This window comes from Dermacentor silvarum, chromosome 1 (assembly GCF_013339745.2).
Source record: "Dermacentor silvarum isolate Dsil-2018 chromosome 1, BIME_Dsil_1.4, whole genome shotgun sequence".
In the NCBI taxonomy this organism is placed as follows: Eukaryota; Metazoa; Arthropoda; class Arachnida; order Ixodida; family Ixodidae; genus Dermacentor; species Dermacentor silvarum.
Genome location: NC_051154.1, coordinates 137,153,592 through 137,168,943, shown reverse-complemented (window position 1 = coordinate 137,168,943; position 15,352 = coordinate 137,153,592). Strand labels below are relative to the sequence as shown.

At 46.9% G+C, this 15,352-nt stretch overlaps 1 protein-coding gene across 1 annotated transcript in view; it reads left to right on the top strand.

Moving 5' to 3' along the window:
- LOC119461779 (uncharacterized) overlaps positions 1-15,352 on the top strand; it is a 382,744-nt gene that overhangs the window by 334,099 nt on the left and 33,293 nt on the right. The window contains exons 10-16 of the mRNA XM_049669559.1: positions 1,833-2,023; positions 2,644-2,801; positions 4,262-4,421; positions 5,078-5,221; positions 6,663-6,924; positions 7,124-7,336; positions 8,711-9,000. Coding sequence (XP_049525516.1) covers positions 1,833-2,023; positions 2,644-2,801; positions 4,262-4,421; positions 5,078-5,221; positions 6,663-6,924; positions 7,124-7,336; positions 8,711-9,000 — 1,418 coding nt within the window. The remainder of the gene's footprint in view (positions 1-1,832; positions 2,024-2,643; positions 2,802-4,261; positions 4,422-5,077; positions 5,222-6,662; positions 6,925-7,123; positions 7,337-8,710; positions 9,001-15,352) is intronic.

Genomic DNA, 15,352 nt, shown 5'->3' with positions numbered 1-15,352 from the left:
CTTGGGCCAAACTTTAAAAAATATGCAAATGCCACGTAGCTGGACAGAACCAATGTAATGTTGTTTGCCGTCGCTTGGAGATACTCACATTATTTTTGCATTCCGCCAAATTAGATAATAAGTCCTATTTAATTAATTAATCAACTTCTCAAATATTACAATTAGATGAAAAGTGTCAGTAAGAAAATTGTAGAGCAACATGAAAAACTCCCGATACAGCTTTCTGTTGCTCAATACGTGCTACATAAAAGTGTTTTTCCGTGCGTGAAAGATTCTGCGAATACACGCAAAATGCATGCGCGAAAGACCGCTCGAGGCACCTTGCATGTATTCGCGGGCATCTTTCACCCTTGGAAAAACACTTTTAGCAGTCAGCGACTATAGTTCCATTTTGTTTGAAAGTCTCCGAAGCTGACCACAGCCAATGACTTTCGTCACAGGTTTTATCATTTCCTCTGGTCTTCCCCTTCCACCTTTTCTTGCACGCATTTTCACCACTGATTTAGATATGCTGCTGTGTTGATCAACGTTTATATATACTTTTTTCTAGTATCTATAAACGTTGGTGTTGATGACTAGCATCATGGCAGCAATATCCTTGTCGTCATCACCTTCAATCCCTTGAACGTTCCGCTTTACCCCTTCTCCCGTGCAGAGAAGCACGTTAGAGCGAAAAAGCCCGGGCCGACATCCTCTACGTTTCTATACATACCTTCTGTTCCAATTATTTCGCGCACCTGCCGCTGCGCGGAAAGCTGCGTGGCCAGCCACTGCGCTATCAGTGGCTGTCGCTTTGCTCTGTTTTTTTTTTTTTGTGTGTGTGTGTTGTTCTTTCTGTCGACTCTCCCAGTATATTTATCTAAACATGTGCGCAATCTCTATTCTTCAGTTTCGCTCTGGACTGAATATCGCAAGCACAGTCGCAGAAGTCATGTCGCAGAGATATAATGTCCCTTGTATATGCTGCAGCTCTTTACCGGACTCGGTTGACACATCAAATTCTGCCAGCAAATATTTAGAAACACTAAATCGTATTGCGTATCCTTACGCTCTGTCATAAAAGTGTTGTCATGTTGAGTGTGATTTGCATTTTTTTTTCTTTTTTCTTTGCTTTCGATGTATCAGAAACGACCTTTTCTTTTTTTTTTCTTTTTCTTGCAAATGCACTTTTCTTTGTGTACGCTATCCACTCCTTTAATAGCCCATAAGGGCTGAGAGTACGGATTTAATGAAATGAAATTTACTTTGTTAGAAAAGCTGACCCACCGTGGTTGCTTAGTGGTTTTCGCGTAGCGTTGCTAAGCAAGAGGTCGCGGGATTAAAGCCCGGCCGCGGCGGCCGCATTTGGATGCGGGCGAAATGCGAAAACGCCCGTGTACCATGCATTGAGTGCACGTTGAAGAACCCCAGGTGGTTGAATATAATTTTGAGTCCCCCACTACGGCGCGCCTCACAATCATATCGTGGTTTTGGCACGTAAAACTCCTGAATTTATAGTTAATTTAATTTCGAAAAGCTGGAGGACAATGTCGATTCATGATACTAAACTGAAAACCAAGGCTGAAACCCTTTAGCACCTTTTTCAGCTGTTCGTACTGGCCAGGTATTTGATGTTGTTGTTTAATTACTTTAAAGTCGGAAAATCACTTTACTAAACAACAGCATTAACCCCATACCCTGTTCGTTTTTGCGTCGCAGAGTGCGTCTGTTTGAAGGTGCAGCCTGGCCTAGTTGGCGTGTATGAAAACCGGCAAGGTTTATTTTTGTTATTGCTTATACGAAAAAGTATAGGTGCATGGGCTGTCTAAATCGTCGCTCTAAACCTTGCGCAGGTGCGAATACGACTACGTAGAAATCGATGAACCCGACGAGGAACGCAGTAGTGGCCGTCTTTGCGGCGACTGGAGTGGAAGGGTGAAACTGCTGCGTCAGTACAGCCATGGCCGACGCCTTCGAGTTCATTTCGTCTCCGACTTCTCGCACGCCTTCAAAGGCTTCAAAGCAGAAGCCCTTCTCAGGCCAGGTACAGTCCCTGTCTTTGTGCGTTTCTCGCAAACGATGTAACCTGTGGTGCTCAGTGAAAAAAAAAAAAAAAGGCTGATTTCAACTAACGTCAACTGACCGAAAGGTGTGGCGTTTATAATGCCGTTGAGAATTGCTTTCTGCCACAGCTCCCATACTGTAGTGCCACAAATCAGTTCGCTAATTTGGTTTGCTTGTTCGCACTGGGATGCGCCGGTATTTTCAAACAGTGACAAAAAGAGAAGCGGATGTAATTCCACAGAGGTTCTGCTGGCGACTACAAACAATCCCTGACCTCCAAGGGAGAATCTGCAGGCTGACCGCGCCATGAGTTAGAAAAGTTATCCGCTCATCCTTTTTATTCAGAACCAGTTAGCGAACTATCACGTTCTTATTTACAAGGAGGCCCGTTTTCATTACACGGATGTTATAAATTAAATGAGTCGCGAGGCTTGGAAGAGACTTGTTTTTTTTTTTTTTAACCTAGGGAGGTGAACTGCAACATATGAGCAGCTGACAGTGGAATGATGTGTCACCTGTCTAGCCGAAGTTTCCCGCATGCAGATCGCATGCCTTCAAAGGCTTGTTTCGGCTCACGAGTAAATGGTTTGTTTCCCACAGAGGTGGTGCCGACGCAGCTGTGCGATGCGCGCCAGTTCCAGCGCTTCGCTGACCACTGCTACCTGACGGCCAGTTTCCCTGAAGTGTCCTGGGCCACAGCGCAGCGCGTCTGCAGTGAGTCGCAGGCCACGCTGGCCGCCGTCCGCACGGCGGCGCAGGTACACCCCTCTCTTGCCTCGTCCAGCCAAGCAGGAGTCACGATAGCTCGAATGGCGCAGGCGTCTCTCGTAGAGCGTTGGGCGAAATTCCGTGAACGGGCTTCCCCGAGCACTTCGGGTGACGCAACCAACAAGGCCTAGCGCCGCGGCATCTGCGTACACATTCACGTCTTGTGTGACTGTACGAGATGCGTTTTCGAAGAGGGGAGATGGCCGTAAAGTTGCATCCTTTACCTCCTCGACACCATCCCAGGCTTAGTTTTACTGCGAATAGCAGTTATGAGCTAAAAAGTGGGTCGGCTGTGTTCGTCACGCTTAGGTTCTGGTGCGGCACCATGCACGACATAAAAAAGACATATTGCCCAACCTCAGATTGCTGCAACAATAGTGCGTTTCTGGTCATGCCAACCATTACAGATAACTTGCATTGGGTGCTGGCAAACGCCCTCAGTTCTTTGTCGGGCTCACCGCACTAAAGCGCCCGGCCGTGCACAGCGTTGACCGAGACGGGGTGCCTGCGACGTTGGCGCACTTGCACTGCGGCGCGCTCTTCTTTCTCTCTACCGGCATTCGCATTGCGCCGCGCGCGCTTTATGTGAAAATCGTTGGTACATGAATCCAAATGCACAAAAGGAAGAAAGAAAAATGCGCCAGGATCAAAGTCTAACTGTGTAAGGTCCATCTTTTCGAGAGCCCGCCAACATGGCGGGCCTTGCATGTCCTGCTTGTTATTATGGTGCTGCGGACAGGACACAACATCTGCTTGTACATGCAAGGAGTGTGTTTCTTCAGATTTAGGGCAACCTCTTAGTGTTGCCCAGGTATTTACGGGAGTTATTCAGGTTGCACTACCGTATTCTTAATGTTTTCCAGGAGTGCCGGGCAGTTCTTCTCAAGATCAGGTGGGATGTTCTAAACGTATCCCAGAGCTGTCTGCTCGTAAATGTTGTTCTCAATAATTGAGCTATTAAATCAAATAGTCACTCGAGTTTGGTAATGTTTGCTCAACTTTCAGACGTACTTTGGAGATCTATGTTTCGTTTAGGCCAGGTGGGTTAGGGTTCCCTATAAACATTAGACCTGAGCGGTAAGCTTGGGGGTGCCCAAGCTTACCGCCAGATAGAGGGCCTGATTCGAACCTCTGTACCCTGCAGGAGTTTGCTGCAGAACCGTGGTGAGAGCTCAAACTTGTGGCTACTAGAGTTGCCGTATATGGCTCTCTTTGGAGGGAGTCATATACGGCACTGGGCCTGGAAGGCGTGCGACCATTCCGGATTCTTTTGTGAATAGGACGATTTTGTGAATATGGTGCCAGTTGTGTGGAACAAGTTCTGCTCACGACGCTACTGTCTTTTCACTTTTATAGCCTTTTAACTCATAGCAGCATGTTTTGCCTCGGCTTTAAGCAGCCAATGACGTCGCCGTTAGCGGTCCACGCAGTTTTCTTCTCGTTGGTTTAGGAGGCGCACCTGAGGGCGCTCGTGGCTGCCACCGAGGGCTCCGGCTCCGGCGTCTGGTACTGGCTGGGCGGCCGCAAAGTGGGCCAACGGGCAGACGCTGGCTCCTGGGTGGACGAGGCGAGTGCCGAGAACGCTGCCGACACCACCGAAGAGCCGCCCGGTGAGATGCGCGACCCGTGAAAGCTGCTCTCTCTTGGCAGATGTTTATTTCCACTTTCATTTCACATCAGAGCAGGCCCTCTAGGACGCGACTACACTCAATTAAGCGCATTGTCTTGTGCTCATTTCACCAATATGTAGAAACGTATGTCATTTACTCTGGGTGGTTATCGGTACACCCCTTTTTATTTGCGTTTGAGCTTAATCAGCAAAATCTCAACTCTTGTTTGTCGTACGTTGAGAGTACAGTGCGAGTTTGTCTTCAAAACGTAGCCAAAGTAACGACCGCTTGGAGGTAGTAGTTTTCTTTATTTGTACATCAGGTCGTCCCGAGTATTTGCCACTGCGTTGTATGAATGGGTTTTAGCTAATACATACTCACACATATAAATATGTACGAGAATGGCAAAAGAAAGTTGAGACCAACCAAGATTATCACCTATATGGAGAAGCGACACGTGCAGAAGTTTCATCGGCTGCTTTCCCTCGAGAGTGCGGCCTAGCTCCTCAGATTACTCGCCGCCCGTCTTCAAGCACGAGTCGAATAACGCCATTGCACCGGTTTCATGAATTTTCGGTGATATTTCCACGCGACAAAAGCGCCAATAATGTACCTTCGAGAGCACGCACGTGACACCATTTCCTGATGCCCTCCAGGGGAAACGGCCAGCTCTGGGACCAAGGGGACGCCTCTGTGCCTGGCTTTACAGTGGCGGCCCCAGCAGAACGGGAGCGACCTGCACTGGGCCTGGAAGCCGTGCGACCATTCCGGCCGATACATCTGCCAGAAGAAAGCGTTCAGTGAGTGCTCGCTGTCGTAGATCGATGCTCATCGGGACTCGCGCTCGTGTGCGCGCGTTGAACTGACGCATCCCATGCGGGGCGGCCCGGTCGATAGCAGTCAGGCGGACTTAAATGTTTTCCAATCGTGCAGCAGCCAACAGGATGGCGCCCTTAGGGGGCGATGGCGTGGAGGGCGCTTTATAGAGGCGCCTATATACGTGAACTTCTGCGTTCTATTCCTGTTTGCAGTATAGGATTCTCCAGTAGATGGGTTCAACCGATTTATGACCGGTTGCTTTCTTCGAGCCTTTCAGTTACTCTGTTTTATTATTGTCAGAGAAGATGGACTTAGTCACGAAAATCGTCAATACCATCTTCAACACAATCGGTGCGATTGTCGCGCACGCTGCGAAAGAAAGGTAAACGTTCACCCGGCGAGTGGCATCCCACGAATTTCATGCAAAACGACTTCGTTTTTGGCCTGGGTCATGAAAATACCTTTGGTCGAATTCACAAAGCTTTTCATTCGTAACTGCTCTTTGACAGTGGGTGGCCGCCTTAGCCAATAATATGAGCGATATCGCAATAGGCTGGAATCGGCTCTTACAAACAGTTTTAGCATAAACACTTTTTTTTTGTGTGTGTGTGTGTGTGAATACGGGGTCCTTGCGTTTAGTAATCAGGGAAGAAGCTTAGAAACCACGTCCCGGAAAGGTAAGTCCTCGGTTGTATTTTTGTACCAATAAACGCTTATTACATGAACGCATTGCGGTATTGAATACATGAATACATTGCGGCAAAATCCATGATCACTGCTGGGAGCGTCTAGGAAACGCGCAAGCCGGAAAGCGGTTGATGTCATTCCCCTGAGGGGACAATTAAACCAAGAGTGACTGCACCCAAAGATTCTTATCAGTCTGTGGGTGAGTCAGGCTATGATGCATGAATGATAAATGGCAAAGCAACAATGTTTAACGCATACCACCGCAGACCTTATGCCAGCCATCATGGGATGAATAGCTAACGTGGATGCTTCGAAGTAATTTCTCTTTATTTTCCTTGTCGGCCATCGAACATAATGTATCTACATCGTAGTACTCTACTACCTATTTTCTTTGTCGTTTACTTTGATCTGTCGCGGCACCCGCCGCATATCGATGTTTCGAAATTTCTTTTTTGATAGGTATGTAGGCTGGAGGAAAATGATACCAGGAGATCTAGACTCCTAAACGAGAACTGTTCATGTAACCTTTAATCAATGATCTGCCTCTTGGGACGTGTAGCCGCTCCTTGCTGAAAGATAGCACTGGGTTAACACCCACTCGAAGCGTCCGTGCTGCATCCCTAAGTGCAGCCCGGTTGTGTTGAGTCCCTCGTACGCCGTACACCTACCGTAGAGCAAGGTGTAAGTGCACGCCCCACAAACACACGACAGTGCGTTGTTTTTCCCCCGCTGCAGCACTTCCTCAGGACTTGAACTCGACGCGCACGGAGCCGTCGGGCACGCTTACGTCGCTGCACCACCCGTCGCACTACCTGAATGACCTGCACTACTCAGTGTCCATCGTGGGGCCACCTGGGTCGCGGGTACTGCTCTCCTTCTCTCGTTTGGACCTCGAGTGGCAGGCTGACTGCCTATACGACTACATCGAGATCGAGAGCCCGCACAGCCAGGTTGATCCCGTGCGCATCTGCGGACAGCACGAGACCGACCTGGACAGGTGAGCCTGCGAGTCCAGTGGCCACTGGATGAATTTCTAACCTGCCTACTCCACGAGAATCGAGGAACTGCCGGGTATTATTCGAGTAAAAGAAAAAAAAACAACATTGTACCTGTACCTTCGGCAAACACTTTGTTTTTCAGGCAGCACTTGGTACCTTCTGTTTAAATAGAGAAATGTTGCCGTTGCACTTGTGCAGGTTTGACCACTTCTCGGAGTCCAACGAGCTGCGACTGACGTTCCACTCGGACTACTCGGTTACAGCCACGGGCTTCGCAGCTAGCTGGACGATGGTTGATATGGCATCGCTGTGCCACGACCCGCCATCTACTCTCACTGCGTACAAAGACCGGCCGCAGTCGCTTGTCTCGCCGCATTACCCGCTCTTCTACCCCAACAGCATGCACTGCAGGTGAGCAAGGTGGATGCGCTAGCCCATCTTGGTTGTAGTAGCCAGCCAGGTCTTTATCTTTTATTTTACAATTGCAAAGCTGGAAGAACACATTCGGCGTTTGCTTCCTAACGGCATATTGCGGGTACGGATGCTACAGTTGGAAGCATGCAGTCAGCAGCGCTAGTTATCGGGGGCGACATGGTAGCACATATGGCTGACAGCACCATCAACAATGGGTCAGACGCGTGTGGCGGCAAATGCGTATTCGTGCTGTACGGGCAGGTATTAGGGATGACCGAATCACTGTCTAAGCGCATTTCGGGGCACAGCTGACGGACACGTTTTTGCGGATTGACCTTTGTAGGTATGAAGATAGTAGAAGGGCGAACTTCTGAAACGTTTACCTTCTCAAGAAGGCAGTCATTGTCAAAAACTGAGTTGTCTCAACTTGAAAGTGCTTCTTACTAAGGCACACTCACTGTGACTGCGGGCTCGCGCCCCTGGAATGCAAAAAAAAAAGGTACAAAAGAACATCTGCGGTTCATTTATTTTTTCTCTTTTTTTTTAATTTCGTCGGCCTCTGTGACAGTCTGTGACTGAACGATGTGTGCATAAAATTTTTCTCCTCTCCTCAGTGTCCTACCCCATTTTTTTCCCTTTTCCGTAGTTTAAGGCAGTCAACCGGCTCAACTTGTGTTCGTCAGGGACGAAAACAAGTCCCCTTGTGAAAATGTTCGCTCCAGGCTGAGGCTTCCCGTATTCACTCGCTGCCAATTGCTTCGTCTCCATCTTTCTGTGAACCCTCTGTCTTAAGTAGCAAGGGATTACGCGAATTGTCGAGAGAATTCAGAAAGGTGGCAGGAAATGACAAGCCATCTTTTGAAAAATACCATGTTTCTTCGATGTGCATGGGGCCATCATATTCGTCACTGATGTTCACGAGAGCATGATCTTACAAGTGCATTGGTTCGGTTAATCAAACAAGCATAGTACATAAATCCGCGAGGTAGGCGTAGATTCACGAAAGCAGTCTACTTCCGCATAACGAATTGGTTTTCTTAGTAGCGCCCTGTGCTACTTCATCAATACAAACCTTTCACTTCATTAAAGGGGTCAATATTTAACGCGTTCAAGACGCGTTCCGGAGTACTTTTGAAAAACATACTTAACGTTTTTGTGTACTTCACTTTCTCTTCACTCTCTCTTTCGTTTTATCTTAATTTTTTGTTCACACGCTTTATATATTATCCCACATTCGTTCGCTCCAAGAGCGTCATCGATATAGGTAGCAAGAAACACTCCTGTTCCTTGCTATCTGCGTAGTGTCTGGCTTGCTTTTTCACCATCTGGCACTTCAAGCGTTCGGTTACAGTGGCGAATTTTCTGTCTCAGGTACGTGATAAAGTCCGAGACGCCCAGCCTGCCGGTGTTGGTGACGGTGGAGGACCTGGACGTGGGCGTGCGGGAAGCCTCGGGTCACTGCCTGGGCGACCGGGTCAGCGTGAGGCTCAGCGCCACCACGGCCATAGGGAGCCCAGCTACAATCAGCCTGTGCGGCGGCGACCTCAACGTGCAGCGTGGCTTCCAGCTGCTCTCGTACGGCGACACGCTCAAGCTGACTCTCGAGGCCCAGCAGCACAGGACGCGGAGGCACCGAGGGTTCAACATCACTTACCACGCACGTGAGTTGCAGGCAGCAGCATATGGTCGCGCCTAGCCGTCCTCTACGACAAAAAGAAAATTTTGCTATGGCAGCAGAAAGTGGAATGTGTGCCTGTGCAGCCAAACAGGAAGCAAAAATTTCAGTCAAAACATTGCTAAAATAATAATATAGCAGTAAAGAAGACATGCGCACTCTTTTAATGTAAAAATAGGGAATACAAGCGTAATCTTTTGTAACACAATTCCCTGTACAGCAAGCCCTGATTCGTGTTGTATGTTTGCGGCGCTTCCGCGTGCGTTTTCTTACGTGGTTGTCACGACTTTCGGTGGACTAAAGACAGACAGGGACCAGTCGTACGTTTAGGACAAACATTTATAATTGAAAAAACTAACGACAAAGAAAACAGCACGAAACAAACAATTTACAGCACGAGTAAATTCTAGAAAATCCCCAGAGTCCTCAGATATTAAAATTCATAAGTCCAAAGTATTTACATTAAGTCCCTCGACGTGGCCACGTCACCTCGTCGTCGCGGCTTCCGGCGACACGTCGTTGGGCCCGCCGATGCGTCGTAGACTCGAAGTCGCTGTGTCCGACGTTCGGTCCACGGTTGGCCTGGTTCGGGGGTCAAGACGGTGGGGTGACCGAGGCGCCTGGATCGCCCGATCAACTCCGCTAGCCTGCGGATCGTAGCCGCAGGGAATCCGGGAAGCGGTGCCGTCAGCCTGTAGCTGCGGCTTCCGGTGGGACGTCCACTCAGCTCGCGGGTCGTGGCCGCGGCAGCTGAAGAACAGCTTCCATCGGGTTGCCGCCGTCTCCGTGATCCAACCGTCCTTTCCGGCCTCCAGCTCCTTCTGCCCCTCGTCGTCCCAGAGCGTAGCTGGGCTGCTCTCTTCGGCTACGTGTCTCTTCTCCCATTGGCCACGTAGCTGCGCGTGCACTTTTGCGCTTCTTCTTCTACTTTCATATTGCATTCCTTTTATTCAGCCGCTCTTATTTTCTAACTTCTTTTTTCTTTATTTCTGCCACCAACTCCTCGTGTCTTCTTGTTCTCTTCTTATCTTCTGCTTTTTCTTCTTCTTTCTTTCTTCATTTTGTGGCTCATGACAGTGGTCTGCACTAGTGGAACTAAGGGGCTAGATATTTAATGAAGTACCATCCAGAGAAGCAAATTAACAGTCACTGCCGACAAGGAATTCGCAGTTGACGGCTACACTAACGCGATGTCATCCCCGCTGCCTTTTAGCACTTTTTCCAACATATTAAATGGAAAATGGGACATTAACCCAATCGTAGCAATTGCTACAAAGTAAACCCGTACGGGTTCCTCGAAACGAAAGCCTCGCAGTTCAAGAAAAATTCGTATCGGTCCGGGACAATTAATGAACTCGACCAATGATCACAACTAATGAACCAACATAATGAACACGCGCCGACTTGCCTGGACTTTGTGAGCTCCCTTGGACGCTTAAGGCTTCGCTATTCATATACAGTCTGAGGGGATAGTTTACTTCTTGTGGATATAAATAAGGTGCTCTCAATGCACAGGTGAATTCAGCGCTTTTGAATAACCTCATATAAAAAAAAACGATAGAGAAGAGCGCAGTCTTCTTTAGCGGGCCACCACTTATTTGGACGACTGCATTGAGTCGGTTGCCATTAACGAAAGCTTTATTTGCACACCGTTATCACTCGTGTGCACGTAAGGAGACAAGGCATTCGAGTAAATAGACAATTTTAGAATAGCGTTTCCAAGGAAACGTAAACGCATTGCATACGTTAAAGGAATAGCGTTACCGTCACAGCTCATGCTCCATGGGTTATTGTTTTCTTGTCAATTACGTACGCTGTGTTAACGTATGGTATTTAAGGAGTTTAACGTACATAACGTTTGCGTACGCGGGAAATAGCGCTGTCAAACATGGCGGCAGCCTGACGCTTCAGCGAAATTGTCGTGATTAATACGCTCTCGCTATCATTGATCGCCAGTAACTGTTGAAGTGAGCTTTCCTCTTCCGTAATCTCCAATAAAACGCTACTTATGAACGCATAGCGCATCGAGCTTTTCTAGATCGTTCGGCAATCCTGGCGTCCATATAGGCCTGACGAGACGCGTCGGCACAGAAACGACTGGATGACTGCTAATGTATTGTCTTGGCTTGGACATGCTTGGCACGAGGCGCCTTGTTTTTAACGTCTTCTTTATGCGTTTGCATTTCCCATACGTTAAACTAAATGTCTTCAACGGACGCGCTTCGTAGCGAAGGACATGCGTTTAGCCTATGTAAGGCGCCAAACGCTTTTCTAAAACTGTGTATTACGTACCCAAATTAGTGTGCCCAAAGTTAGCGGAGCCTATCAGCCCTGTAGCATAAGGCCCCAGGCAGATTTTCTGCTGTGCGCTGTACACTGCACTGGTGCTATTCTTGGGACACGCTAAGCCACTTCAGTCAGTGATTTCTGAAGCTATATAATCAGTAACTTTCCTCTTATTTCTTCAGAACTGATAATAAAAGACAGTTTGCTGTCTAGCGTTACCAGGAGCTCGGATCGAGAGCCAGTTACTGTCAGCCAAACGATGACAGATTACACTCGGGATCTTTTAGAGTGTGATTTTTGTTCTTTCCACTTAGCGAATCCCAGAAAGATATATACTGGTTGTCTCAGCTAACGTTAGCCATGCTGTTAAGAAAAACCGGTTCAGTATACGATTATGAGACCTACGGTGTTCGGTAATCAGTCAGTTTCTGTCGCCAGGATGATTATTGTGTACTAATTTCCTGGGTAATTGGAATAGATTCATTGAACAACTTTTCTAAATTTTTATTAAAGGCGTGACTACCAAGGAAAACATGTTATTGTCTCCAAAAACAACCCATTCAGTCGTTTTCAATGTGCTATATGCTCTGCGTAAATATTATTATTTTGTTCGTTGTGCGCGAAATACGAAAAGTGCCACGCGATTACGCACTCGTGCGCCGCTGCACCAGTGGGGCGATAAGTGCTGTGATGTTGCTAACACCGTTCATTGCCTGACTCGGTAACCGCCTGGAAGGGCCACCATATATATATATATATATATATATATATATATATATATATATATATATATATATATATATATATATATATATATATATAGCGTGTGTAGTATGTGCGCGTGTATGTGTTTGTGCGTGCGTGTGTGTGCGTGTGTTATGTGCGTGTGGCGTGCATGTGTATGTGTGTGTGGCGTGTGTGTGTGCATGTGTATGTGTGCGTGCGTGCGTGCGTGCGTGCTCGTGTGTGTGTGTGTGGGTGTGTGTGTGGGCGTGTGTGTGTGTGTGCCTGTGTGTGTGGCATGTGTGTGCGTGTTTGTGTGCGTGTGTGTGTGGCGTGTGTGTGTGTGCGTGCGTGTGTGTGTGTGTGTGTGTGTGTGTGTGTGTGTGTGTGTGTGTGTGTGTGTGTGTGTGTGTGTGTGGCATGCGTGTGCGTGTTTGTGTGCGTGTGTGTGTGTGGCATGCGTGTGCGTGTTTGTGTGCGTGTGTGTGTGTGCGCGCGTGTGTGTGTGTGTGTGTGTGTGTGTGTGTGTGTGTGTGTGTGTGTGTGTGTGTGTGTGTGTGTGTGTGTGTGTGTGTGTGTGTGTGTGTGTGTGTGTGTGTGTGTGTGTGTGTGTGTGTGTGTTTGTGTGTTGTTCGCGCTCAAGTCATGGTAAACTAGTTTTGAGCACGCGTGTTTTTGTTTGTATTTTCTTTGCTGGACGCGACGACGAAATTGATATCTGTGGGTTTTATCTATTAGCTATTTTTCTGCCAATTAGTACGCTTTGTTTACACGCATTTAATTTAAAGAACAAAGTAGTGTATCCGCTTTCCGCAAGCAGTCGTATGCACGCCACTGTCGCTAAGTAGATGTCAATCTATGCCTAAATCTCTCCAGCGTTCTCAAAGGTTGGTTTTTTTTTCTCTACAGTCGCAGGAGCAAATCGCGGCCGCGGCGGCCGCAATTCGATGGAGGCGAAATGCAAAAATGGCCGTGTCCCGCGCATTGGGGGCACGTTAAAGACCCCCTGGTTAGGGTGGCTATAATTCTAGCCACCCTACCCTGGTGGCTAAATTTTTTCCACAGTCCCCCACTACGGCGTGCCTCGTAATCGAATCATGGTTTTGGCACGTAAAGCCCCATAATTCATTCATTCATTCATTTTCTTCTCCACATGTATGGTATTATAAAGGTGAAGCACGCTTTCAGGTGCTGAGTTCGCAATTTGATTTGGTTATAGATATTTCGGATTACTACTTACCTATAACGCGTCGAAAGGCAAATGTTAAAAACTTTACATTATCTGTGTATAAGAAGTTTTGCCTCGTTATTTATTACCATTTATATTGAACCGAAGTAAACAGGCTTTGTTTTTATTCTTTGGGGTCTTTTTTTTTTTTTTCGTTTAGCTGACAGTTCTGAATGACCTAGGTGGGCATGGCAGTTTTGTTTGCCTTCTTTCTTTTCCGCAAAGGAGACGAACACATATTCATCATCATTATCACTATCAGAAATAATTAAAGACCTCACGGATTGTGTTTGAAACTATAGACATCACCGTGTCAAAACTATCAGTCTGTACATATGAGGGTACACTCATAAAAACTCTGCACACCTCAGGGTACAGAGATTTTGTCGGTGGTTTTTATGCATACGACACAAAATCAGAATTAAACTTCGGTTTAGTAAGCAAAACGTGTTTCTTGCGGATTACTGAATTTTAACAGGGAACGGTTCACGTGCCATCGTCCTGTGAAAAAGGTACAAAAAACTAGCGATAATCGCACAAAGCCAGACCACCTGCAACGCGCAGAACGAGAATGTGGCGTCAAAGTCTGCTGATCTCACACAAGGTACAATTGAGCAAGCATGGCTGAACTGCTGTCACTGGTGTATAGGAAATGGGAGAGCAGATGAATGGATGGTCAAGGCGCTCGACACAATAAGACTTGCGTTACGGGACGACATACTATCCGCTAATGAGCCGAGGATCCCTTCTTCTGTCCCGCGCTTCCAAACATGCACAGAAACGTATTCGGGAATATAATTTATGCCGGAATTACTGCTTAATGTGTTAAAACCATGCACACTGTAGTTTTAAGAAGCTGTCGAGTACGTATTCGTACAGTTTCTTTCTGTCAGAGTGTATATCACACGTCGTCGTATCCAAGAATTTTGCACATTGCCCCCTTCGAAAAGTCTGTTGAACTCCGCCGCAATACGTCAGTGTCACTTAATGAGCCACAAAAAAAAATAGATTTCAAAATATTGGCGGAGATTCAGCAAGATAACATTAGCAATGTTGAGAGAGTAATTCTTTCTACTAGCATACGCATTTACGGCATTTATCCTAATTCCGATTTTGCTTTATAGCAGTCTTTTGGTCAGGACCAAAACACTGCTATAACGCCGCAGTAATTGTCGACTAAGTTTCATAAATGCGTATGTCCTTAGAAAGAAATACCCTTTCAACTTTACTAACAAAAACTTGTTGAAACTAGGTAGATATTATGAAATATAATTTTTGAAAGTGCTGCCCATTGAGTTACGCTGGCGTGTTGCGGCGAAGCTCTGCAGATTCCCGATTGAGCAATGTCCAAATTTGGGGGTATAAATTTCTGAACGTTTTACCCCTGCACTACTATCATCAACCAATTAATGATGATCAGTTAAAGAAGCATTCTCGTCGGGCCTTGCTATTTTCTTTTGTTCCTTCCGTTATTTAATACCCGACAACTTTGTGTGTTCTGGGCACATTTAGTTTTTCTCTCCTCCGTACATTAGCTGGTAATTCTTCCAGTTACTTGAGGTGGTGTAATTCTTTCGAAACCAACCTTTAATATCGCTCGAATTGAATTCACAATTGTAAGTGTTCATTCCAAAAAATTCTAGCCTGCATTACATTTGCGATCTTCACGCCCTTCTAACAAAGCAACTAAGGTAAGCCCACACCGCGCCGCGTGTTGCAACGTCTCACAAATGGAACGTTAGCTGTCCACAAGCCTCACAAGATGACAAACCGTGTGTCACGACAAACTTCGCTGAAATTTTAATATATGGGCGTTGTCTCGCAAAGCGAGAAGTGAAACACGTCCCGTTGAAGTTGCATTGGACCTTTTGTCATGGCAGGCTAATTCTAAAATGGAGGGTGATTATGCGTCCTTTTTTCTTTGTCTGCTCACTCCTTTGCCTCCTTAATGGCATGTTAATACTCCCTAACGGTTCATATTCTATCTCCTTATCAGATTCATATTTATCTGCAAAAACGTAATCTGTGAGTCCTCCTATAATGTTACTGCGCTGTACTGCTGTTTACATACAGTCCTCATTTCTGAGCGTTCTTCCATTGA